This window comes from Solanum dulcamara, chromosome 7 (genome assembly GCF_947179165.1).
Source record: "Solanum dulcamara chromosome 7, daSolDulc1.2, whole genome shotgun sequence".
NCBI lineage: Eukaryota > Viridiplantae > Streptophyta > Magnoliopsida > Solanales > Solanaceae > Solanum > Solanum dulcamara.
In genome coordinates, this window is record NC_077243.1 from 4,418,378 (window position 1) to 4,444,841 (window position 26,464).

General features: G+C 37.6%; 2 protein-coding genes across 3 annotated transcripts; one reads left to right on the forward strand and one right to left on the reverse strand.

Moving 5' to 3' along the window:
- The first annotated feature begins 1,028 nt into the window (after positions 1–1,028).
- Positions 1,029–19,233, forward strand: LOC129896329 (stromal processing peptidase, chloroplastic). 2 transcript variants are annotated; one of them, XM_055972192.1, is made up of 25 exons: positions 1,029–1,405; positions 2,701–2,898; positions 3,645–3,871; positions 4,637–4,835; positions 5,339–5,386; positions 5,558–5,665; positions 5,780–5,968; positions 6,056–6,355; positions 7,512–7,613; positions 8,895–9,029; positions 9,633–9,857; positions 10,192–10,395; positions 10,884–11,054; positions 11,347–11,496; positions 12,119–12,256; positions 12,617–12,844; positions 12,981–13,133; positions 13,346–13,472; positions 16,090–16,207; positions 16,801–16,921; positions 17,001–17,081; positions 17,361–17,462; positions 17,619–17,769; positions 18,108–18,231; positions 18,744–19,233. In XM_055972192.1, exons 1-24 carry the CDS (start codon positions 1,220–1,222, stop codon positions 18,197–18,199), a joined length of 3,753 nt encoding a protein of 1,250 aa, XP_055828167.1. In that variant the 5' UTR covers positions 1,029–1,219; the 3' UTR covers positions 18,200–18,231; positions 18,744–19,233. The 2 variants fall into 2 exon arrangements, with proteins under 2 accessions (XP_055828167.1, XP_055828168.1); XM_055972193.1 differs by having other exon boundaries at positions 1,030–1,405; positions 16,105–16,207.
- Positions 19,234–19,908: 675 nt separating this feature from the next.
- LOC129894075 (NF-X1-type zinc finger protein NFXL1) lies at positions 19,909–23,925 on the reverse strand. Its single transcript, XM_055969584.1, has 2 exons — positions 23,726–23,925; positions 19,909–23,626 (listed from the first exon to the last, which is right to left on the reverse strand). The coding sequence occupies exon 2, from the start codon at positions 23,581–23,583 to the stop codon at positions 20,224–20,226; it is 3,360 nt and encodes a 1,119-aa protein (XP_055825559.1). The 5' UTR covers positions 23,584–23,626; positions 23,726–23,925; the 3' UTR covers positions 19,909–20,223.
- Positions 23,926–26,464: the final 2,539 nt, after the last annotated feature.

The following is a 26,464-nucleotide window of genomic DNA, read 5'->3' on the forward strand; positions in this document are numbered from 1 at the left end:
TTATTTTCAATAGGCAAGAAGAATGAGGATAAGGAGGAGGATGAGGAAGAAGAAAAGGAGGAGTATATAAATGAAGAAGAAGGAGGAGAAGAAAAAGACGTCAAAGAGTCGTACATTTAAAAAATTCACTCAAATAGGCGTCATGATTGTGGGTATAGTAGGCATACAAATGTTGAAGAGTTTAAGGGTGTTATTTATAGGATATGTAAGGGTAGAGCGAACGGGACAGACGAGATCCTGGTGAGATTATGGAAGAGTGCGGGGAAGGCAAGTATTGAGTGATTGGCAAAGTTGTTAAATGTCATTTTCAAGAAGACAGAGATGTTCGAAAATAAAGATGGAGTACAATAATTTGTTCTACATGAACACAAGTGATATTCAAAATTGCAACAATTATAAAAGTATCAAAATGTTAAGCCATAACATGAAGGTTTGGGAGAGGGTGATACAAATAAGGGTGAAGAAGGTATGTGCATATTCGAGAACCAGTTTGAATTCATGTCAGAACACTCAACCACAAATGCACTCATCTCGTAAGGAGATTGTGGAGCAATATAGGGAGAGCAAGAATGACTTGCACACAGTGTTCATCGATCTAAAAAAGACTCATGACAAAGTTCAAAAGAGATTCTATGAAAATGTTTGCAGGCTAGAGGTGTACCTATAATATATATATATATATATACTAGGGACATTAAGGATGTGGTATAATGAAGTCAATACCCATAAAAGAACAATGGAGGAGACTCAAAACGCTTTTCAGTTTTAATGTGGTTGGATCAAGTATCATCCTTAGCCCTTTTTTATTTATCTTGATGTTGAATGAATTGACGCGACAAATTCAAGATGAGATGATATTGTATATGACTTTCGTGTATTATTATATCAAATTGATTTTGGTATAAAATAATATAATGTTTGGTGTATTAAAATATCACAATAATTATGTAGTATCAATTTTTTATACCATGTCAATCCATCAAACCAAATGTTGATTTTTTCTCCACAATAAGACGAAAGAAAACAAGAAGAAAAAATCTGAGGCACCATTTAACAGTTAACACACGGACTCCTCCGGCTGGACCATACCCTCCAAATTTACCGTTGAAACGAAAGGCTCATCTTAAACAATCCCTCTTTTCGCACAGCGGAGAAACTCTCTACAGCGACTTACATTTTTCATCTCTCTTTCTCCATAAACCCTAGTTTCTCAATAAATATGCAAGCAACATCTGTTGTATTCAATACCAAGCCGGTTCTAGCTCCAATTCATGTCAAGAGTCTATACAACGACCCGTCGTCCTCCTTGGTAGCATCTCAATCCAATTGGGTTCACCGGAAGAAGAGTATTAAGTTGCGTTCTCGTAGGCATCCTCAAAATGGAGCTTATTTCATCCAGCATAAGGTAGAATAGTCTGTTTGTTCTTTTCCGTTTTTTTTTGTTTCTCAATTGACTATTCAGCAATAGTTGGTTTCTCGTATAAATAAATTGCCCCCGGGGTTAACTCAATTCGCAAAGTTCGAGGAATAAGTTCTAGCCCTGCCCAAGCGAACCAGTGGTGGTGCTACATGTATCCAAGGATCGTATGTACTATTTATATGTTGAATCCCTTTGATTTTTTCCTATATCGCCATTGAAGCAAACCAAGTCTAGTATTTAAGTGGAGAAGGTTAGAAGGGGAGACCCATTTAAGTGTAGAAGGTGGCTCCAAATGGATTTCTAAGTCACCAAAAAGAAAAAAATAATGGTCAAGAATTTGCAGTAGCTGGTTGACTTGTAAAATTATATTGTTTGGAAACGTTTTTATGTGCACTTGGTGGAGTTTTGAGGTCAAACTTGATTTAATGTGTACTCTTTTCTTCTTATAATGATGGTGTTTGTGCCATCTTGGGTGCATCTCGACTGTTCCACAGTTATGTGCTACTTCCCATTGTTACAAGTAACGATTAACTCTACTCACCAAGACTTAGGTGGATGGGAAGAAATTACTTAGGTTTTTTTTCTCTGTTGAGATTTGAACGTGAGACGTCATGTTTCTCCTGGTACATCATTGGCCACTAGACCACAACCTTAGACATATTAGCCATTTCCTATATTGACTTCAATGAAATGCTGTTGCAGGTTTTTTGGATTCATTACAATTTACGAGGTTGATAGTTCTGATTTCCCTTTACAAAGTGTGTATAGTGATCTCCATAATTTTGTGATAACTTTTCAAAATAACAAAAAAGTGTTTAGATGGATATCACATTTAATGTGTCATTTATCATAGCTGGAGAATAATGATTGCCTAATTCTTTATTAGGAATCACAAGTTCATGCCTCTTTTTAAAAAGCCTATTTTTCCCTGCAGAAAGAGAAAAGTTTAAAAAACTGTAGCAGCCGGAGATATATTGGCCAGGATAAGGCTTTTGAAACCATTTTGGCTTCTTCATGGTTTTGCAGTAGTTTGGTCCTCTTATTCTCCTTGTCCAACTTACTCAGTGATAAGGGGCTATTATATGATGAAAATGTAGATGTGGTTTCAGACATGAAGACAAGCCAAAATATTTTTAAACTTGAGGGAAATGAATGTAAATTTTTCTTTTTATTGGTTTCTGGTTAATATTTGTCTCTTTTCTTTCTTTCTTTTCTTGACTGGAGAATGCATCCTTCTATCAGTGACATTGTCTTTGTTAATCTTTTATCTTTATGTTAAGTTGCAGAATGTGCAGGGAAGATGTCTTCATCAGAATGTGGAACAATTAAACAGAGCCAATATATTATATCGGAGGCAACCCGTTTCGTGCTTTCTCTATCCTCAAACCAAACAAATTCTTGTCAACAGACCAAAAAATGGAGCCTTTCTTGACAAGTCTAGCTTTCGTCTGTCAAAGCAGCCTCATGCCAACATCTCTGTAAGAGTTATCCTGCAGCAGTATTCACGTTGGCCTTTAAGCTGTTATATGATGGTTTAAACACTTGATAAACCTGCAATTGTGTTTATTGATGATTAAATGCTCAATCAAATATTTCCAGGGTTTATTAATTAAGGACATACTCTTTTTAATTAGATAAAATACATGTTGAGCTTTTCTCATTGACCTGGCTTTTTAACATTGAGATTATTGTTTGGAATTTGAAACGGTTTACAGTGAACAAGTCGAATTAATGGTTTACATTGAAGAAGTCAAATTGTGCAAGGATCATGGATATAGTTTCTTAATAGTAAATCCCTATCCCCGAAAATGTTCCCAATCCCTCTTGTCACGATGATGACGGCAAACAGGGAACACACTCAGTTCACACAGCACTGTCTAGCTCAATCAAAGGTTGATCTGTAGATGTCCATGTGAAGAATGGGCGAAGCATTGTCTTAGGCTCTTAGCTCTGGTTAAACTCTTTTGGTGCTCCTATAAGGATGTTGCATGCCAAGATGTTTTGGGCTTGTTAGTCTATGATGTGTTATATGTATACTGCGGTACTATTTTGTTATTTCTTTGCTTCTTATCACTAGTTTAAGAACTAAAAGGTGCAGTTTTGATTAGCTACGTATCTTAAATTCAAATTGTTCGACTATATTTTCTTAAATTCAAATTGTTCGACTACATTTGCCTAGTTTTGATCGGCCATAGAATTTCATTTCCAAGCCAAAAAATTGCAGGTTCCACGGGCGACTGTTGGGCCAGATGAACCTCATGCAGCAAGTACAACATGGCCAGATGGTGTCTTGGAGAAACAAGGATTTGATATGCTTGATCCTGAAGTAGAGAGAGCAGAGTTTGAACAGTTTTTGAGTTCTGAACTTCCATCTCACCCGAAATTGTACAGAGGGCAGCTCAAAAATGGACTTCGCTACCTCATTCTACCTAATAAAGTTCCTCCAAATAGGTATGCTCCTATTATTTTTGAAAGGATCGATATACTTTGATTATGTTATAATGATTTCCAAAAATCTCGTGTTCCCCCCTTGTGAATAAGTGTTGTTTATGGATATTACTTCTCTTTGAATTTGGGAGAAACTCAATAGTCAATATATAATTTTCTTCACCTTTCATTTTTTGACAAATGAAGTATTTTATAACAGCACACCAAGTTGGCGTTAAAAACTAATTATGCAGTCTGTGTGGCCTTTTATCACAATATTTCCTTTAATCTTACCTAACCTTATCTACCCTCATCTTTCAAATTATCCTGACCATACAATCACACTGTGTTTCTTCTTACACCACAAGAATATATAAAATAGGAGTGATCTTTAAAATACATCCACTGATTAATTTGAAACTGCCACCAAAATTTAATATGAGAGATGAGCATGCTGATCAAAACTGTCTAGAAAACGAATTGACCAAAACCAAACTAAAATATTGTACAACCCTTGACAAGAGAGGATATCTCAAGTGGAAAGCACCTCCAATGTCCAACCTTAAGGTGGTGGGTTCTAGTCACTATGGAAGAAAATTACCATATAAAAAACCCAAATGTTGTATGACCCTAGACTATCCTTTAAGGGCATAAAAAATTGGTCCCCCCCCCACTCTTTTTTTCCCTCTTTGATATGTAAATTTGATTGTTGTTATGCTATCAAAGCAATCATGTGATTCCCTCGTCTCTCCTTATCCATTGTTTTACTCTAGTCCATGTTAAGTACAGATTTGAAGCACACATGGAAGTTCATGTGGGATCAATTGATGAGGAAGATGATGAGCAAGGAATTGCTCACATGATTGAACATGTTGCCTTTCTTGGAAGTAAGAAACGCGAGAAACTTTTGGGAACCGGGGCAAGATCAAATGCTTACACAGATTTTCATCATACGGTGTTCCACATCCATTCACCCACTAGCACGAAGGTTTGCCAAGTTGTCATGTCATCATTTCTTTGAATTTGTGCTTGTTTATTTCATGATCAAGTAGATGATCTCATAAATACAGTACTCACACCTGTAATCAGTTTCTTCTTTTTTGTAACATTCAATGTCATCCTTTCTAAAGTTCAAAATATTCCCACCCCCCAAATAAATAAATAAATAAATAAAATGAATAGAAGATATTAGTAGGTAAGAAAACTGAGGGAATAGAAACAAACAAACCTCAAGAATGTTAATGCCTTTTTTTGTGATGAGGCATTATCAAATGCATATTGTAATATAACCAACTAGTGTGACCTGGTCAATGCTTCTTTTGGTAGACTTGCAAAGTGTATGGAGACTAACTTGGTCCATTTACCGCTTTTCTACCCGTAACAACTCACAGAGTGGTCTCAATTACTTTCTATGTTATCCACATATGATTTTTGTTGCTTTTAGTTAGTTTGCATCTCATGAGTTTGGTTGGTCAAAATTTCTCCCTCCAGGGCTCTGAAGGCGATTGTCTTCCAGTGGTCCTAGATGCTCTGAATGAGGTATTACTAGTAATTATTTTTCATTTGCTTCTTTGATTGCAGCAATCTCGCTTTTCCTAGAATCTTGTGTACCGTCTGATAAAATCCTTTCCTTCATGTGTGCTTTCCCTTTGTTACTTAGTGAAAAAGCTTATGGCTGATCGTTTTAACTTCTTTTTTTGAAAAATATAGATCGCTTTCCATCCCAAGTTTCTCGCTTCGCGAGTTGAGAAAGAAAGACGTGCAATACTGTCAGAGCTACAAATGATGAATACTATAGAATACCGCGTCGATTGCCAGGTAATTAGCAAGATGATCACAATCATCTTTTTGTTTGTTTTTATGTAATTCATTAGTTTGAAGTTCTCATAATAATAAAAAAATGAATATCTTCCAATGCTTTGTTCATCTCAGTTGTTACAACACTTGCATTCCGAGAACAAGCTGAGCAAAAGATTCCCAATTGGACTGGAAGAGCAGATCAAGAAATGGGATGCTGATAAAATCAGAAAATTTCATGAACGTTGGTACTTTCCAGCAAATGCCACCTTATACATTGTGGGAGATATAGATGATATTTCACAGACCATTTACCATATTGAAGTATGTTCCTTAGCACACAGAAATGTTTGTGTCATTTTGTAGAAATTTCCTGCAACTGTATCTAGAATTTTGTTGAAATCTCTGCAGGATGTTTTTGGGCAAACAGAAATGGATAATGAGTCTAATTCAGCACCAAGTCCAAGTGCTTTTGGTGCAATGGCTAGTTTTCTAGTTCCCAAGCTTACAGTTGGACTCTCAAGCAATTCCACGCATGACAGGTCATCTGTTTCCTTGGATCAGTCCAAAGCGTTGCGGAAGGAGAGGCATGCAGTGCGGCCTCCGGTTCAACATAATTGGTCTCTTCCTGGGTACAACGATGATGCTAAAATGCCACAGATATTTCAGCATGAGTTACTACAAAATTTCTCAATTAATATGTTTTGCAAGGTATGACTGGACCTATACGGTGTTGAACTCGTGTTGCATAATTTCTTATTTGGATTCCCTTTCCTTATAATTATTACGCAGTAGAGTCTACAATATTTCTCCTGGAATCATTTGTAGCTTCTTAACTGATCACACTTCTACATGACCATACATTGAACGGTAAATAAAAGAAAGCTACTTTAGTCAAGCCGTGAACAGATAACAGTATGCCTCAGGTAACATTTAGCCAAAGAAACTCAGTCAGAAGTGCTATGTCCTCTGTTGCGTTGAGATTTTAGAATTTCATTTGAAGGTTCTTGATTCCCTTTTCCCAAGATTTCTTGCACTCTTGTCCTTTTCTTTCTTCATGTTTTAGCAGATTGTGTGTCTTTGTTACTTAAAAACGATAGCAAATTGAAGTCGTACAGCTTAGGGAGTTTCTTGTTTTGTTATTTTCAGTGTTCAACCTCAAGGGAACCTACTAGGTCAAGATGAAATTTACTTTTGCAATCAAATTTTCGACTTTTTTTTGGGTGTTCTAGATTCTTTCGCCTTTATGGTGGAGTATTTTCTTTCCTATAGAGAATCTAGAATTTCACTGGTTATAAAGAACTATCGCTTTAGGAAAATCAGACTGATAGTCTTATGTGTGGAAATTATCGTTTCTTTTTCCCCTGGTGTAACTTCAACCTGTAAAGCTCTGCAAGTGTTTTCTATTGTGATTTTATGCAACTATCAGACAGTCTAATGCCCTGTCCTGTTTATCTTTTAAGTTTTTGGTGGTGAGGGGGTGGGTTAGGGTTGGTGCCAGCTGTATCAATAAGTTTTTTGGTTTTTGAGTTTGACTTTTGCTCTTACTTGTCTATAAGATCATAGTAATGTTACCTTCTCACCCTTGGGGTGCATACACCAGCCATCCCCGCAATGTCCATTCTCCTCTTTGACAATAGGAAAGATAATCTCACTCTGATATGACCATGTGAAACTGATGGTGTTGAATCCATCTCAGATAGTTATTATCAAATTATGCAATATGCATTTCATTTATGGTGGTGCCTGCGGGTTTATATCATGTTCGTTCTTCCTAGCATTTTTTTTCTCAATTTCCTAAATGAGTTCCCTTCTTCTATCTGCATTCTCTGATTTGCTTTTTCTCTTATTGTCATTCTTTTCCTAGATTCCTGTGAACAAGGTCCGGACATATGGTAATTTGAGGAATGTGCTAATGAAGAGGATATTTCTTTCTGCTTTACATTTCCGCATCAACACTCGGTACAAGGTGCATCTATGTAACTTTTGTCTACTCTTTTTATCCTTTTCTCTTTACTATTTCCTCCTTACACTTTACCATATGATGTTAAAAATAGGCTTTCAATCACGCCTCAAATGTTTATCAGCCTATATACTTATTTTTTTATGGTTTAATCAGTCTGGAAAAATGTAAAACTCAATGTTACCTGTCCAAAAAGAAAAAAGCGAGAAGAATATAGAATTCATAGCTTAATCGAAAATAATTATAATGTAAATATTCTTTACAATTTAACATGCTGACATATAATCTGCTTCTTTAAATTCTTTCATGCTTTATTTAACATGGAAAAATAGTTTATTCGTCTGCATGTTCCTTTTCACTTTCATCATCTAGAAGGAGAAGGTAGTAACACAATGAGCTGATGCTTTGGAGTGGAATTGGTTAAAACCTGATTCTTAAAAGTTTTATTGTGCTGAATTAGCTGAGAGACTGGTGCTATGATGTTTTAAAAATGGGTTCACTACATGGAGAGAATGGTTGATTAAACATGAAGAAAGGAGACTGATAATGCAACCATTGCTTCATCCTTGTTTCATTTGTGTATTTTTCAAACATTGCCAATGGCCAAACTTTCCCCTGTTAATTTCCCAGAACAGTTTCTGGACTTCTGTAGCTCTCCGTGCACATAGAACTATTCATTTGTATTTGGAACTTACGGTTTCACTATCTTAGCAGCCTCTCATATACTTCTTCAGCCACTGTCCCTTGTTAGCTAGCACTTTGTTCTTGAATAGACATATGTACTGGAGCTAACAGTACTTCTTGCAACCATTGCATCTTCTCGATGCCCGTAATGAAACAGCTTATTCCATAAAAAAAGTTTGTGGATGGTCCACAATAAAGCAGATTCATTTTTGGTACAAGATTTTGTTTATTTATTTATGCATACTTAAAAGATTTATTAAAGAACAAAGAATACATAGCTAAGAACAATATGTCCTTAAAAAGAAACCTAAATGGCCAAACAGAAAAAAGGCATATGTTTTCCCTGTACTAGTTGTACTTTTTTCGAATTTTGGTGGGATTATTTGTTAAATAAAAGGTATTTTTGTTCCCGAGAAGATCTATGTTCAGTATACTAGAGTTGCAAGGATGGCTTTCCTATCTACAAACTGAGAATTGTGCTAGTTAATTTTTTTTTCTTGGGGGGGGGGGGGGGGAGAGAAAGGGTGATTCTTCTGTGCTTGTAACAGTTGAAATTCAATTTTTGCAATTTTATTGTTAGCTAATTTTTGAAGAACTTTTCAGAGTTCAAATCCTCCATTCACCTCAGTTGAACTGGATCATAGTGACTCTGGAAGGGAAGGGTGTACTGTGACCACTCTCACAGTGACTGCGGAACCTAAAAATTGGCAGAATGCAATCAAAGTTGCTGTGCAGGAGGTTTGTTCTGCTATTTGTCAGTACAGCAGTTATTTTCAGTTTTTTTTTTCTCTTGATAATTCGTTTGTTGTCCTCCTCGTTGCCATTGCACTCTTCTTGATTATGATGTTTGTTTTTGTTGGAGGTATAATTAAGTAAATAAAAGTATGCTCCCTCTAAAGCTTAAGTTTTCAGATGAGATGGTTACACACTTCAACATGGTATATTTGCTTAGCAGAGATCTTGGGTTTGAGTCTCACTGCTACTCATTATTAATTTTTATTTATTTATATGCACTACTCATGAAAAAGTATTAAGCCCAGCACGTGAGGGTGTGTTGGAGATATAATCAAGTAAACAAAAAGTTTTTATGTCTAACAACTTAGGTTTTTAAGATGAGATAGTCACAGTTCAACAGCTATATCTTTCCCTTGCAACTTTTTCTGTGCTTTTCTTCAGAAATGGATCAAGGCTGCTCTTTGCGATTTCTTGATGCCTCTTTTCTTTTCATTTATTATGATGGGGATATTCACTTTTTCTTTATGCTGATCATATAGGCTCTTCTCGTCTTCTCACCTATCGTTTTTCTTCAACTTTGATGATGTTTTCCTATATATGGTACAGGTCCGAAGGCTGAAAGAATTCGGTGTCACAAAGGGTGAGTTAGCTCGTTATACGGATGCCTTGCTAAAAGATAGTGAACAATTAGCTGCTATGATCGACAATGTTTCATCAGTGGATAATCTGGATTTTGTTATGGAGAGTGATGCACTTGGCCATACTGTTATGGATCAAAGTCAAGGGCATGAAAGCTTGCTTGCTGTTGCCGGAACCATCACTTTGGAGGAGGTGATCTTTTAATTGGTGCTTCTACACTTGCAGTTGACTTTTATTCTCCACATTGTGGTATTAGATTATCTTGGAGATTCTGTATCAGTCCAACTTGTTGCATTCAGTCACAGTTATTTGAGGTTTATATGATGAATAAGAGTTAATTATTATTACTCGCTGAACTTGCGTATATTTGCTCCTTTAGGGCATACATGATCTCTTAATTCCTGATCAGTACGCTTCTCTGTCCATTGTGCCAACCATATTTTGATATGTCTTGAGCGTTCAAAACTGTTCCTTCTTGGTGCTTGAAGTTCTTAACTATATGTTTTATTACCTAACTGCATTTCAGGTAAATGCCACTGGTGCTGAAGTGTTGGAATATATTTCTGATTTTGGAAAACCATCAGCACCCCTTCCTGCAGCAATTGTTGCATGTGTTCCGACAAAGGTGCATGTTGAAGAAGGAGGAGAAGATGAATTCAGAATATTTCCGGAGGAGATAATAACTGCTATCAAATCAGGTCTGAAGGAACCAATTGAGCCAGAGCCAGAGGTGGATTTTCTAAGTCCTCTCATAGTTTAACTGCTTTCAGCTCTTATTTTGTTTATGGAGTGATGGGCTTTCTTAGCTGATAGTTCAGGGTGCAAACTGCTGCAGTTTACTTCAAATGTATTTTCTTAACAAAGTCTTAAGTAGTATGAATTTTTGTTTTCTTTTTCGGATCTAAAGCCTCTCTACCTCCGCGAGTTAGGGGTATGGTCTGCATACACTCTACCCTCTCCAGACCCACCGGTGGACTGTGGGATTACACAGGGTATGGGGTTGCTGAATTTTTGTTTTCTTTTTCTGACCTAAAACCTCTCTACCTCCATGAGGTAGGGGTAAGGTCCGCATACCCTCCCTAGGCTCCACCTGTGGGATTACACTGGTTATGTTGTTGTTGACCTAAAACTCTTTTTCAATTTGTAAAGGCAAGATAGAGGCTTTTCAGTCGACAAATCGTAGATGACTGTTCACTGTTTTTTCTTTGATGTTTTCAGCTTGAGGTGCCGACAGAGTTGATCACGTCAAAACAACTTGAAGAACTGAGGTTGAAGAGGTGCCCATCCTTTGTTCCAGTGGAGACAAATTCAAATATCACTAAATCCTATGACGATGAAACTGGGATCGTTCAAAGGCGTCTTTCAAATGGCATTCCTGTAAATTACAAGGTAGGGTCATGTACCATGTTCCAGTTATATTTGGACTCTACTGTTCATCCTGTTATCGCCTTCAAAAGTCTGTAATTTTAAGATTACCCAGTGTTTAGGATTATTTTGATTCCTCTAATCGATTCATAAGCTCATTCTTTTGGTGTACCCAAACAAATAGTAATTGATTTACAGTTGAGAAACGTATGAGATCTTGCAACCAAATGAAAAAGAAAATAAAAAATAAGAGAGGTTCCTGTTTTCTTGCTTGCTAGTTTCTCTAGTTTTTGATTTTTTAGTTGTAATTTGGTAGATTACAAAAAATGAAGCCAATTGTGGGGTGATGAGACTAATTGTCGGAGGTGGACGGGCAGCTGAAAGTTCTGATGAAAAGGGATCTGTTATTGTGGGTGTTCGCACTCTGAGTGAAGGGGGCCGTGTTGGTAACTTTTCAAGAGAACAGGTTAGGATCTATTATTATTGTTGAAATTGCGCACATTTTGTCTGCTCTTTAAATAGCTTGAAAACAGCAGGTCTCTAGTATGTCCTTTGTGTTGATCGAAGTTTGTAAATAGAATAATGATACTGCATCAGGATGATATTAGCTCTTTTAGTTCCTCTTTGATCTGGCAAATTGTTGCTGGTTCTTGTACCGTAAGTCTTTACTTTTTTTCTAATGATAAGTTGTATCTTTAGTCTTAATTGTGCATTTACTCAACTAGTAACCTAAATTATTTAATATCCAATACTAATCAAAGACTAGACTGTACACAATACTTCTTCATGTCCTTGACAATTTGTGAACTAATTGGGGCTTCTCATATTATGTTCTTTGGACTTGATGTGTTATTGAAGATAACTTCTCCTATTCATTTGGTGTGGTTTTCACTTTCTTCTAAGTTCTAACCAATCTTTCCTTTTCTTTTTGTGAAAATTTTCCATGTTCTATAGATTGTTTATTTTTTGCACATATTTACATCTGTAATGGAAGTGGGTGCCATGGAGTTAAATTCTTTGCTGAATCTGCATAGACATGGTCAGGAATGACATTTGTCAACTCTTTGGTCTTTATGATATGTCTCCAGGTAGAGCTTTTCTGTGTGAATCACCTAATAAATTGCTCACTGGAGTCAACAGAAGAATTTATCTGCATGGAGTTCCGGTTTACTTTACGAGACAATGCAATGCGTGCTGCTTTTCAGTTACTTCATATGGTTCTTGAGGTAATTTCAACAAAGAAAACATATTAAGTAGTTCATACTATCATTATCAATATTAGTTCTGCAGTTGCTCTCCATGTTGCTTATCATCCCCCACGTGTTTTCCCAAAAAAAAAGGCGCCTTTTGACATTACTTCGATTGAAAAAGGCAGGTCAATTTATGGTTCACCTTGGAATATTGCCAAGGTTTTATTGCAATTATTGGGCTATTATATCAGGACTGCTTTGTTTTCTAACTTAAAACTTTGCAATGAGATTTTCAAAGTTATGATTTGCTGGTCAAGTTGTATAATTGAGAACACTAACTTGCTATTGTGTTGTTAAGCAATATTCTCACTTAAGTTAAATATGTATGACATGCAGCATAGCGTTTGGCTTGATGATGCATTTGACCGAGCTAAACAGTTGTACATGTCATATTACCGCTCTATCCCTAAGAGTTTAGAACGCTCGACTGCCCATAAGCTCATGCTAGCTATGCTTAATGGAGATGAGCGTTTTGTTGAGCCAACTCCACATTCATTGCAAAACTTAACTCTGGAAAGTGTAAGAGCAGCTGTAATGGATCAATTCGTCAGTGACAACATGGAGGTGAGCTTTTTCTTCTCTACAAAAGTATTTTGATAAGTTTTTTTTGTCAATTTGTTGTTCTGCTCATTTGAACATAGTACCTCCGTGTTTGTTGATTGTGTTTCTTCTTTATTTGATTGTAATTGTTCTTTGTTAGGTGAGTATGGTTGGAGACTTCTCAGAGGAAGATATTGAGTCATGCATTCTTGACTATTTGGGAACTGTCAGACCAACAAAAGGTTTTGAGAAGGCACAGCAATACAGCCCAATCTTGTTTAGCACTGCTCCGTTTGGTTTGCAGCATCAGCAAGTAAGAAAAGATTGTTTCTCGGTATACATATTTTTTCCTGCCTTTCTTTGGATGATCATCTTGGCCCGAGGTGGTGGCTTCTTGTGACATATGTTAAAATTCCGATGTCAAAAATCTCAATTCTATTGTGGGCCAATGATTTTTCATGCTTTTATAATTCCAATTCATTCCTTCATTTTTCTTTTAAACTGAAGTTCGTTGGTTATTACCAGGTATTTTTAAAGGATACAGATGAGAGAGCATGTGCTTATATAGCCGGCCCTGCACCAAACCGTTGGGGATTTACTTTTGAGGGGAACGATCTTTTTGAGTCTATTGGCAGTCTATCTTCAAATGACCGTGAGTGTTTTCACCATATACTTGGATTCATTGTTGTAACAAGTGTCAATTTTTTGAACTTATTCCAAAAAAATTGTGACAAGTAAATGTTATCTGATAATGACCCCATGGTTGCAGAAATTTTTTCTTTAATCTCGTCTGTATTATGTTTAGAGTTGAAAAAAAAAGTTGCCTATTTCAAAAAAAAGAGTCTAGAGTTGAAAAAAATAATGTTTCATAGAAGCATCATGAGAGATGGTCGGGATGGACATTCTAACTAACTGCAGTTCTTTCTTCTGTGGATTCATAAGCACACTAGAATTCCTCATTCCATTTTGTGTGTTTGTCTCATTCAGTCGCTTGCAGTTTGTGAAAGAAATTCAAAAAATTATCAAAGCATGTAGCAAGAGGATAACTTTGAGCTTTTTTATATGTTTAGTATTTAAAAAGTGGGTAGTAAAGAAAGAAGAATTTAGAACACCAATGTCTCATGTGGAAGAAAAAAGATGAAGCTCAAGGTATTATTTGGGTAAAAAAGATTATTGTCTAGGGCAGCGAGAGGATCATTTTGAACTTATTAATATGTTTAGTATTACAAAAAAGTGGGACACACCTGACATACTAATTATTGGAGGCATGGAATCAACAAGGTTGGAATCTAATACTCAAGAGAGCTTTAAATGATTGGAGATAGGTATAGTTGCTGCGCTTCTCAATACTTTTGAAGCTTTCAAAGGTTCAACTGTGGGGGCTGATTCACTTACTTGGAAAGGAGGGAACAGACTAAATTTTTCAGTGAAAGGAGCCTACTTTTTGCTATGCAGTTTAGGTGCTCACCAAGTGATTTGGCCTGGGAAACAAATTTGGAAGGTCACGTCCCCTTGCAAAGTATCATGTTTTGTCTGGCTGGTAGCTAACAAGGCTTGTTTAACTCCTGAGAACTTACAGAAGAAGGACTGGCATTTGGTTTCCAGGTGCCTCCTCTGTAATGATGCACAGGAAAACAATACTCACTTGTTCCTTCATTGTAGAGTGACTGATCAACTGTGGCAGTTGTCTTTGACATTGGGGAAGGTGAAATGGGTAATGCCAGGAATCACTCTTGACCTGTTGAGGTGCTGGAATAATTCAGCAGGGAGTAAAGCAAAATGGTGGAAAGTCATGCCAATATCTATCTGGTGGATAGTGTGGAGAGAGAAATGTCAGGTGTTTTTAGGGCAGCCAAGTGTGATGACCCGCCACATCATCACGCCACATAAGCGCCACGTAAGTGCCACATGTCACAAAGTTGCCCATGTGGAAGCCTTACATAGGAAAAATGCTAGTCCATAGTGGAAGGTTTTAGAGACATGTGGAGAATTTCCTTGGAAGACTTTAGAATTCCATGGATTTGCATGGAAAGTCCTTAGAATCTTCTAGTTGTGTAGAGAAATCTAGAAGAGGGATTAGTTTGTAAATATGGAAGGACTTGTGTAGTAATTTTTATTTACACTTAAGCCCCTAAGGAGTAGTATAAATAGAGGGGGCATTCATTTGTAGCAAATCATCAAGCAATCAAGCATTCCTCCAAAAGCAATACAAAAGCCTTCTTCATAAAAACTCTCTTGTCTTTCTTACAATCTAGCGTTCCCTTAGCGACCTAGTCTTAAAGGCTTACTTGAGCTTACAAGATCGTGAAAGATTCGTGAGTAAGTTGTCAAGTGCCGCACGGAAGTCTTAGTTGAAGTCTAAGTCCGTGATACAAGACTCTATACAGGAGATCAAGCTTGATTGTATTTTGTCATTGCTTTTCTGGTGTAAATATTTTTTTGTAGAGGAGTCTTAGTATACTAGAGTTTTTGGAATCTTTGTAAGTAGATATATTTTACTCATTGAATCTTTTGTAAATCTGGCTCCAAGCACACATGCTGATGAATATACTGTTAACAACAACAACATACCCATGTAATCCCACAAGTGGGGTCGGGGGAGGGTAGGGTGCACTCAAACCTTATCCCTACCCCGTAGGATAGAGAGGCTGTTTCCGGTAGACCCTCAGCTTAAATAAACCTGCCAAACAGTTTTAATGAATATATATATATATATTGTTACCATTATCAAGAAAAAAGAGGTGGGTAGTAAAGAAAGAAAGATGAGTCAAGAACACCGTTGTCTGAAATGTGGAAGAAAAAGAGATGAAGCTCAAGGTATTATTTGGGTAATGAATAAAAATTATTGTCTACAGAAGGTGTGATTTCCTTGTTTCCCTCCACTCTGAAGTGCTTATTTGCTCTGCTACTGTGTATGTAGTAACTATTTGTGGAACTAGTGAGTGACTGTGTTTCCTTGACTTGTTTAATTGCTTGACTTTGACTTCTTATCTTTTTATCCATACATGCCGTTCTTTTCACTACATTCGTTTTAAGTCTGCTGTAGTATTGCTGGTCTTGCAAAGCCTAGTTTACTATTTGTCCATATAGATTAACTAGTTAATGCATGGTACTGCATGCATGATATACAAGGTTCTGCATTGACATAATTCAGACTGAATTCTCATACATCAGTCTTAATCTGCAAAGCTTGCTAAGAATGAAGGAGATAATGAATAATGCCTGCATGAATGGTATAATATGTTAATCATCAACATAATGCAAACCAGTGAATTTCTTTCCAGATGAGTTGGAACAAAGTGACACAAACCTACAAGGACGAGTCCGTAATCATCCTCTGTTTTTTGCCATTGCAATGGGTCTATTGGCTGAGATCATAAACTCCAGGTAGATTATGAATATAACTTTGTTTATTCATTCTAATTTGTTTCCTTCTCTTGATTTTGGATTACATGAGAAGACGTGCAGTCTCTCGGAATTCATGCTAACCTATTGAAGAACAAAACACAGTTGAAGCAAAAGATCTATATGGTGATACCAACTAGTTGGGATTACACGTTAATCCTGTTTTGTTAAAAGTTTGTAGGTCTCTATAGAATAAGTGTGAGATTTTCTTTTTTTCTTTTTTAGAAGCAAGTGTGAGTTAGAGAGCTCCTTATTTATCTCAAGGGATTATCTTTTAAGTACTTGAAGTGAGCCTTACCCAAATAGAGCAAAATAGATATAGGGGATTCTTGTCAATGCTACTTGGGATTGAGGCATAGTTACTTGATGGTAACTGTACTTTTACTGTCACTATGGTGGTACCGAGCTGTCAAATAACCTAAAAGCTATATTCAGATGACACAAAAAAGTACCCATTACATGTCACCCTTTGCAGCATACATTTCTGGGTGGGAATTTGAGGGTTGCTGTAACTTTCTACCTTAGTTGCAATGTTGTTTCTGTTGTGCTTATATTACAGTATAACACATTTGCAGGCTTTTCACAACAGTTAGGGACTCTCTTGGATTGACATATGATGTTTCATTTGAACTTAACCTCTTTGACCGGTTGAAGCTTGGGTGGTATGTCATCTCAGTGACTTCAACTCCTGGAAAGGTACAATCTTTTTTCTACTTGAACTAGCCTATATAATAGTTTGAATTTGTGTTCTCAAGACTGATCAATGTGCTCACAGGTGCACAAAGCTGTTGATGCTTGCAAGAGTGTCCTAAGAGGTTTGCATAGCAACAGGATTGTACCTAGGGAATTGGACCGGGTTAGTTTCTTTCCTCATGAATAATTGTTAACAACAGATCATTCTGCAATCTGCTTCACGTCTCAGCCACTACATGAGTCATTTCCCTAGGTTTTATACTATAATTTCGAGATTCTGGCATGTGATTGACTTGTTAGTAAAATTGATCTGAACTAATGTTTTTGAGTCTGATCTATTCATTTTCTTTTCTTCCAGGCTACAGAAATAATTTAGATGGTAGTTAGACATCATATTGTCTAAACTAAATTCATATGGTTTACACAATTCTTTTTTGTATAGGCAAGACGAACACTGCTTATGCGACATGAAGCCGAAATTAAGTCAAATGCCTATTGGCTTGGATTGTTATCTCATTTACAAGGACCTTCTGTACCTAGGAAGGTATTGCTTTATTCTTGGTTTATATTGTTCTAAATGTACTATTTTATTTATAACCAAAGAGACATCATGTGGAAACCCAAAAGTTTTGCAGTTTTATTGTTTAGCTACGTTTTGTTTTGAGCTTTAACTGCTTCTATCTTCTTTTTTTGTTATCAGGACATCTCTTGCATCAAAGATCTCACTTTGTTGTATGAAAATGCCACCATTGAAGATGTATATGTTGCCTATGAGCAGTTGAAGATAGATGAGAACTCTCTGTACTCATGTATTGGTATTGCTGGGGCTCAGGCTGGAGAAGACGTTTCTGGTAAAATTATGGATTTCTGAATGTGGTTTGAATTGCTTTAAGTTTCTTTCATTACCGTCCTCTTTTTACCTGCCTTCACTTTCTTGATCATAACATTTTCCTCTTCAAGCTGGAATAATGGCTCTATACCTTTGAACGACATTATCATGGCTTGTCATTGCCTACTTTTTGTTTCTCTTCACTTGGGTCCTAAAAGCTTTGTGGCCAATGAGTAGTAGTTGTTCCTGTTATTCATTTCGTCCTACTCTGTAGGAAGTTTCTCAACTCATGGGTAATTATGTGCTCTAGGCAACTCTTGTTCTACATTTTGCCATTGACAAATTGAACTGTTTGTGCAGCCTCATTAGAAGTGGAAGAAACAGATGAGGGACTTCAAGGTATTGTTCCCATGGGACGTGGGTCGTCTACTGTGACACGTCCAACTACATGATTCATAAGCGAAAAAATCGTTGATCAGATAAGGTAAAACTCTTGACTGTTAAATCTCACCAAATATAGGCATTTCTATCATTCAATTTCTGGGAATTTGTGAAGCTAAGCCTCTGAAAAGGAATTGATGATCTGACACTCTGCTGATTGGTAGTTTAAAAAAGTAGTAGAAAAGGTAATAATGAGAGGTGTTTCGGAAACATGAGATTCAAGCTATATGATTCTGTATTTTAGATGTTTTCTCTTATCTATTATATTGTCATCAGAATGGTTTGAAACTAGAGAAAATGTTTGTTCACAGAGGTCTAACTTTATGTTGTTTCTTCTCTCTAAGACATGAGAATAGGTTTGGATCTTTAATTCCTTGTATTCTCTTCTTTTAAGAAGAAATGCATTAGATGGTGTAATACTAGTTTATGCCATGTCCATGGTTTTTTCTAGCCTTGCAGATTTGGTCCATTAGTCATTTTACATTATCAAGCTAACAGTAGTCCTCACAATGGATTGGAACTTGTGTTTAAACCACGTTTTGCTGTCTTTCTTAGGTTGTAGGTTATAATACACGCACAAAAGGTTTACACGACAAGCTTGTGCATCTTACATGATTATTGACATGTGAGTAAGAGGAGGTTTAGTAAGATCTTTAAATGTCTGAAACCTGCAGAAGTTCCAAAATAATAAGTAATTGGAGCAACCTTCTATGATGGTTTGTGCAAAGAACTACTCTTCTTGAGGCCAAGCAAGATTATTTGCAGAAGTGACAGTTTTACTCTGGTCATCCATCGTTCCTTTCGCAATGTATCAACCTGTTTAATGATAAAAATCCACACAATTTTTCTGTCTTTTTTTCGGTTACCACAAAGATCGAGTAGCAGTTGGTATCACTTCTATATTTGATGTATAGATTCTATAGCTGGGGATTTTTCTTTATCCCCCTGTATTTGTTGAGGAAAGTCAGAAACTGACAAGATCACAGCTCATGTATTGTGTACATATGTAAGTGCAGATGCAGAATATACTTGCATTCTTTTCTAACTCTTGCTCTCTCTCTCTTTGGTATCATTTTTGCAAAGCACTCACTTCCCTTTCCACCCCGTGGGATTTCACGGTATGTCGCCGTTGTACTCACTTCCATTTCCAAATAATAGTCTGCTTACATTTCATACTAGATAACAATCTCGAGATTATGATTGTCGGAAGTAAACATCAAATTGATACATTTGGTCTTCTCCAAAGTTCTTTCGGTAAGGTTAAAATTGGAAATACAAATTTATTCTAAGTATATTTGTAGCACTTATCACATGTTTATATTATGCCCAATCTCTTTTTGCCCCAATTAAAATAAAAGTTTGTTCTCTGTACAGAAAAGGGACAAAAATTGCCCCTAACATTATCTTGCGTAGGAGTGTGCATTTGGTTTGGTTTTCCGTTATTCTAATTTTGTTTTGATTCGAATTTTCAAGCTATTCGGTTGTCATGTAAGATTACACGAATCGGTATAATTCATGCCGAAAAAAATAAAACAAATTATTCTAAAGAACGAGAGGGAGTAGCTCTAGACCTTTTTAACTGTTCAGGTATTGACAGAGAAATAAATCCTTGCCTTTCAGTTATTTCCATTATTTCATAGAGCACAGAAGTCAGAAGTATCTAAATCGACACCTAACATGACCATAGCCTTCTATTTTACTGATCAAAGCAGTATCTCAGTTGGAGAAAAAAGCTCATCCTATTAAGGGAAGATACAAGTCTGGGTTTTACTAATTGTATGAAGCAACATCTTAAAACAGTGACCAAATGGTACATTACACCAACATGAGCCTATAACAACTGCCCATACTAGTTTTCCCTTCATTGAGGGACCAAGGCTAAAGGAGTTGTGTTCTTGAACCATAAAGGAAACATCACTCTCCCTTTAAAACAGAAGCTACTAAACATAAGTATTATCAACTCCTGTCTGAGCACTAAAAAGAAAAATGGAAGAAATAATTGGACAGCAAAAACAATATGCATTTCCAGGAGCTCTCAATCGTAAGCCTTGTCCCAATCGTCCACTACATCTGCCATATCGTTGATCCCCACATCTTGAGGTTTGGGGGGCAAAGTTGAACCCCCCACTTCTGTCTCAGTAACTGGTTCCTTGATTGTAATAGATGCCCTGGGCAAGCTGGAAGTAATTTCAGGTTCTAAGACACTCCACCTATTAGACGAGGCAGCAGGTGGAGCTTCATTCGCCCTCCAGGCAGAAGGGGCTGCTGAATCAGTGGGATTCTTGGCCCATTCTTCAGCATCCCATGGACTCTCCCTCAAATGAGGCTCCTGGACTACAGCCTTCTTCCATGGATTACCCTTAAGAGCTGCAACTCCTCCCCCATCCTTGGCTCCTCCAGAGACTCCCCAAACATTAGTAGTGGATGCCACTGCTGATGCAACACCACTCTGAGGAACTACAGCAGCACCACAATAAGCCGACCCCTGGTCTAGCCTTCTCATAGCTGTTGCTGCTCGGGCAGGATCACTGAACACAGCCAAGGCATTCTTGTCATTCAACCAGACAAGCTCGCACTCACCACCAAACCTAAGAACTAACGCACTAATGTCTGCATCTCTTGGCAAGTCAAACAAAGCCACAACAAGCCTTGGATCCATATCCACCAGAGAATCAAAAACAGCAGGCTGAGCAATGTTATTAACAGTACAACCTTTGGCACCAAGTATACGTGTTGGAGCTTTCGACTTGGGTGTAACATGTACAGCTATGAATCTCTTGGGTTCCCAACCAGCTGCATTTACTGAAAGTTTCCACCTTGCAGCTATCAGTCTAATTGCATCCCGCTTTTCTTTCGACATTGGGCAAAAAACATGAACTTTGAGCGCATTCACCCCCCCTCTGCTCCTGCCAAGAACCAAAAACTTGCACCTTTCCTCTATAGACAACACCCACTTAGCGTCCCGCCTAAGAAGATCCCCCAGCACTTCAGATACAGCTGCATTCTCACCAAAATGGAGGGCCTCCAAATTAGGGGGAGTTATACCAAAAGCATCAGAAAGAACCTTTTTCTTCTCCATCTTTGCACACTCATCATCACAAGTGAGCTTCCTCTGACCAAGAGGAACCTTCTTCCCATTTATTTCAATAGGTTGAAGAGGTGAAGGCAGCTTTTGGATTATTGAAGCTTCGAAAACAGAGTCAACGTTCTGACCTCCAGCATCACAGGGAACATTTGCTGTGATCCGGCCACAAGAACAAGTAATAGTAACAGGAAACTCACATCTAACATCTGGACATGGCGAAGAGGGGTGACAAAGAGCAGTACATGTGTGCCTGCAATCTCTTCTAGGAGCACCACACGTCTGACCACAAGAGGCTCTGGAACCGTTGCTGGGTCCGGCAGAAACATCACATGGCGAAGGATGACAAGTTCTAGCACATGCGTGCAAGCCACACTGCCTGGTCTTCCCACAAAGCTTGTTGCATCTGATGTCCTTTGATCCGCAAGGTATATTTCTCAAAATTACATGTCCACCAACGCACTCTTTTGCTACAGGAACAGCACACGGCAAGCAGTCTCCAAAATGGCAGCTGTGAGTAGGTGGGTGGCCACAAGGCTGAGAAACCGAGCATGGTAACTGACATGAAGGAAGAGGTGTGCCACAAGGTAGCGGAGGAGGGATTGATGTTCTCCCACAAGTACAAGTCAAATCAGTGAAAATTGTCTCAAGGCAGGGAGGGCAGTGACCACTGTGACAAAGTGACTCGCAAGAATGTTGCCCACATCTAAGCTTCTTCTCACATGGCATTGAACAAAAATGAGGATTCCAGCCATCAGTGATGGAATTTTTTGGATTAGAAAGAGGGCAACATCGCTCACTACAGCGATGCCTTCCACAGTTCTTCTTTTGCCCACAAGGTCTATCACAAGTGAACTTCTCATCTTCTGCCTGCGTTCTGTAACACTCCACTGTACGAGAAGTTGATCCACAGCGGCAGCGTTGAGTCACAGGAACAAGACATGGTGCACAATCACCAGAATGACACATAGCTTCACAGCGATGTACCCCACACCGGAGGCTTTTACCACAGACCTTGGAACAGGTTGGAATTGGATCCAAACAACTGTGTCTTTCTTCTTCCAAGCTAGTTTTACCGCAACAGCACGTCTTGACTTTGCTTGGCAACAAGGCACAGTCCCCACATGGCCCTGGATGGCAGAGCTCACGACAGACGTGGTTTCCGCAATTAAGCTTCTTTCCACAAGATGAATTGCATGAAAAGACGCCATCCTCCATCTTGATATCTCCTTTCACACCCATATCACCACAAAGAAGGGATTCTATTTTCTTCTTACAAAAGCAATAGGCATTCACAACAATCTGACAATGGCCACAAGGACCAACATGGCAAGTCTGCTCACACCGATGACGCCCACAGTCAAGAAGCTTACCACACTGCTGTCCGCATGTAAGAACGGGCTTCCGATCAGAGCAGCGAGTGGTAATTACTTCCTTTCCGCAGGGGCAACTTCTAGCTGGAGCAAATGCCTTACAAGGAGGACAAGGACCAGGATGGCATTGTAGGACACAAACATGAGGGCAAAGATCCTCTTCACTCAGACCATGCCCTGGAAGCTCCTTCTCAAGTTTCTTGCCACAAGGCTCTCCGCATGAATGTGGAGTCAAGTACAAATCTGAAGGAGGGTCTTGCCTCTTCCCACAAAAGCAAAGATACCGTATGTCCCTGGATGAAGTGAGCTGGACTGATTGACAACCTGGGCAACGCCAATTAAACCCTTGATTCTTCTCTGAAGATGTGTCAACAGAAGTGGGAGCTCTTGCCCATTTCTTGGTACAATTAAGATGGAAAATCGAGTAACAGCTCGAACATGACCACATGGGCGCGGACCTCCTCACTATATCGTAGCATATCATGCACTCGATGTTTCCCTTCAAGAGCTTCTCCTGAATTTCTTGCACAAGTTGGGGCAAATTAGGATCCTTCATCCGTTCTTGATTAATCCTCCCGTTGACCTGCCTGACCTGCCTCTCCATCCTGTTCTCCTGATGATTATAGCTCTCTCTGCCCCTTCCCCTCTCTCTCCTCTGATTCCCATACGTCCCCCTATTGTATTTGGGTTCCACATAGGTCTGATTTCGATTAACCGACACATTATCGTTGTCTCTTCCATTCACACCGAACCCAGGGTTCACAACAGTGGTTGTTGTTACCGTGGTGACAGGGGCAGCTGAAAATGAAACAGTGTTGGTGGGAGTTGATGATCCCCTAGCCACCCACTCACGACGAGCAACACTTTGAACAGGATTATTATTGTTTCTAGGCCGATTACTGTTGTTATTCCTTCTATTGTTTTGTGCAGGAAAGCTCATATTCTGACGCGAATTTCTTATATAACTATCCAAACACAGATTCCTATACAGAAAAAAAAAAAGAAGGGGGGGAGGGGATTCAGAAAATTGAAAAAAGGAATTCAATTTTCAAACCCTAAATATTAACGAAAATGTTAAATACCTTATTCGATAAAACAGGATCAACGGCCCGAACACAAATTTCACAAACAGAAGTTTTGTTGTTTGCGATTCGCCGGAGACGGCCACTGATATTTTTTCTGTGGAGAAGAGAAGATGGAATGATAATGAAGAGAGGGGAAGGAAATGTATAAATAGGGCTAAAAGTTCGCCTTGGTGAACAAGCGAATTGGACAGCTGACATATTTACTTGGACAGGATGCTTGACTATTACTAGGTCGGTTCCAATTTTTATTTTATTTTTTAAAAAAATATTATTTTGTGAAATATTCTATAGATTTCTAATCAAACTATTTCTTCATTCTTTAAAGAGTTTAACACAAAATTCAAAAAGAAGAAGAAGTTGAGACTACACAACATATAATGTTTTTGAGATGTATAGAACTCTTGATTTATGAACACACTATAAATTTTAGTAATTTTTGGTTTTTTTTGGTAACATTTTGAATTTGATGGAGATGGAGCTGTGTAGTGATTTTTATGACTGGTTGATGACTTTCTTCTTTAATTAAAATATGATGGTGGTAGTGGATATGGTGATGGAGTAGTGACAGCGAAGAGAAGATGAAGGAAGTGAAGAGAAAAAAAAAAGTTTTCACGTTCTTAAAAAAGGTGTAGGACACGTGTCATGAATTGTTAGTCGTTTGTGTTTAATTGATATGTTATTAACTGGCATAAGTTGTAGTGCTTTCTCAAATCCGTACAATCTTTGACTCATGAACACGTTGTAAACTTCAACAACTTCTAATTTCTTGCAACGTTTTGAATTTGATGACGATGGATTTGTGTAATGATTTTTACGACTAATTAATGATTTTCTTTAGGGTTGAAATATGACGGCGGTAGTGGATATGATGATGGAGTAGTGACGCCAAATAGTAGATGAGGGAGATGGAGAAAAAAATTAGATATTTCACGCTCTTAAAAAATGTATAGTACACGCGCCGTATCTTATTTGTCATTTGTGTTTAATTGATACATTTTTAACTAACATAAGTTACAGTGTTTCTCATATGCACAAAATCTTTGACTCGTAAATACGTTGTAAACTCCAATATCTTCTAGGTCCTTTGTAATGTCTTGAATTTGATGATGCGAAAGTTATGTGGTCGTTTCTACGACTGGTCAATAACTTTCTTCTTGATTGAAATATGGTAACGGTGATAGATATGATGATGGAGTATTGATAGCGGCACATAGTAGGAGAAGGAGATTGAGAAAGAAATGTATAGCACACACGCTATGTCTTGTTAGCCGTTTGTGCTTAATTAGTATATTTTAAACTAACATGAGATGTTTGATAATCACTCTCTTAATTGAGGTGTTTAAAAAAAAATTGACAAGATCAAGGGGGCTAAGTATGTATTCAGTCAAAAAAGGTATTAAAAGTTATCATGAAAAAATCCAGAATCACATTATATACAGAAACATGCAAATGAAATTGGGAATAGAAAATAGATGCTATTAATAGCTTGATAGATTATGTGACCACTATTACAATTGTGATAAGCCTTACCAATTTAGTTTCAATTTCTACTTTGAAAGTTAGAAGAGTTTTCTTTTAATTTATGGTCACAAATACAAGTTGCACCCCCAATAGAAAAATGTTGGTAGGTATTCGAGGCTTAAGATTCCAAGTTCTACAAAGTTTCTTGGCCCAATTTGCTTTGAGAGCCCAATGTCTCGTCTAGCCATGCCCATCAAAAGTTTCAAACTGAAGTTCCCATGGGCCCAGAATTTGTAACGCAGAGAACAATTACATAGATAATAGGCTTAAGTCATTTGTAGCCTCTTAAACTTGTCCGCATTATTCATTTAAACACATCAACTCAATCTTATACCTATTGAGCACCTCTATCCTCTCAAATTTAAATCATTTGAACATTATTTTGACAATCAGCTAAAGATGTAAGACGTGTGAAATGCACTCGCAATGACTTGGCAGTTTGACAAATTAAATAATGACACATGTTTTTGAATAAAAAATTTATTTAAAATATATTATAGAATAAAAGAAAAAGGAAATTATTTCTAAGTAAAAAAAATTTTTAAAAAGGGAAAAGGCTCAAATATGCCATCGAACTTTGAGAAAAAACTCATTTATGTCATCCGTTTAAAGTTTTGTTCATCTATGCCATTGTCATTTGAGAAAAGGCTCATCTATGCCATTAATTTTTAACTTCAAAAAACACCCAAACAACAATGACATAGATGAGCCAAACTTTAAACGAATGATATAAATAAGCCTTTTCTCAAAGTTCGATGACATATTTGAGTTTTTTCCCTAAAAAAAAATTGTAACTCCCCGCCCCCTCATTTCCCCTGCTATCCCGTCGGCAGTCCCACCATCTTCTTCCCCCAATTTCCCCCCCTTTATACACAACAATCAACTATATACGTGAAAATCCTTCCACAAATAAAGATCAATTTAAAGTCAAAACAATATATTCATAACAATTAAAATACTATAAAAAAAATTGAGCAAAGAAAAAAATGAACATAAAAATTATACCACAAAATTAACATAAATGTACACCAATTTAATGGAGAAATCAAAGTCAAGGCGGAGATCCGCTCAAAAGAGTGGCAAGAAAGGCAGAGGACAATCAAATGGTGGTTGTCTAAATAAGAATGATTATGACGTTGCTGACAATCCTGATATAAATGGCAATGGAGCAAAAAAAAAGCAATGACGGAGGTAAGAAAATGAAGTGTACTGAGA

Excerpts from the sequence above, each read along its gene's own strand:
- LOC129896329 (XM_055972192.1), top strand. The coding sequence starts at position 1,220 with ATGCAAGCAACATCTGTTGTATTCAATACCAAGCCGGTTCTAGCTCCA. Across the intron at positions 4,836-5,338 it reads ATTCACCCACTAGCACGAAG|GGCTCTGAAGGCGATTGTCT; the intron begins GTTTGCCAAGTT and ends TTCTCCCTCCAG. Across the intron at positions 9,858-10,191 it reads GAACCATCACTTTGGAGGAG|GTAAATGCCACTGGTGCTGA; the intron begins GTGATCTTTTAA and ends ACTGCATTTCAG.
- LOC129894075 (XM_055969584.1), bottom strand. The coding sequence starts at position 23,583 with ATGAGCTTTCCTGCACAAAACAATAGAAGGAATAACAACAGTAATCGG.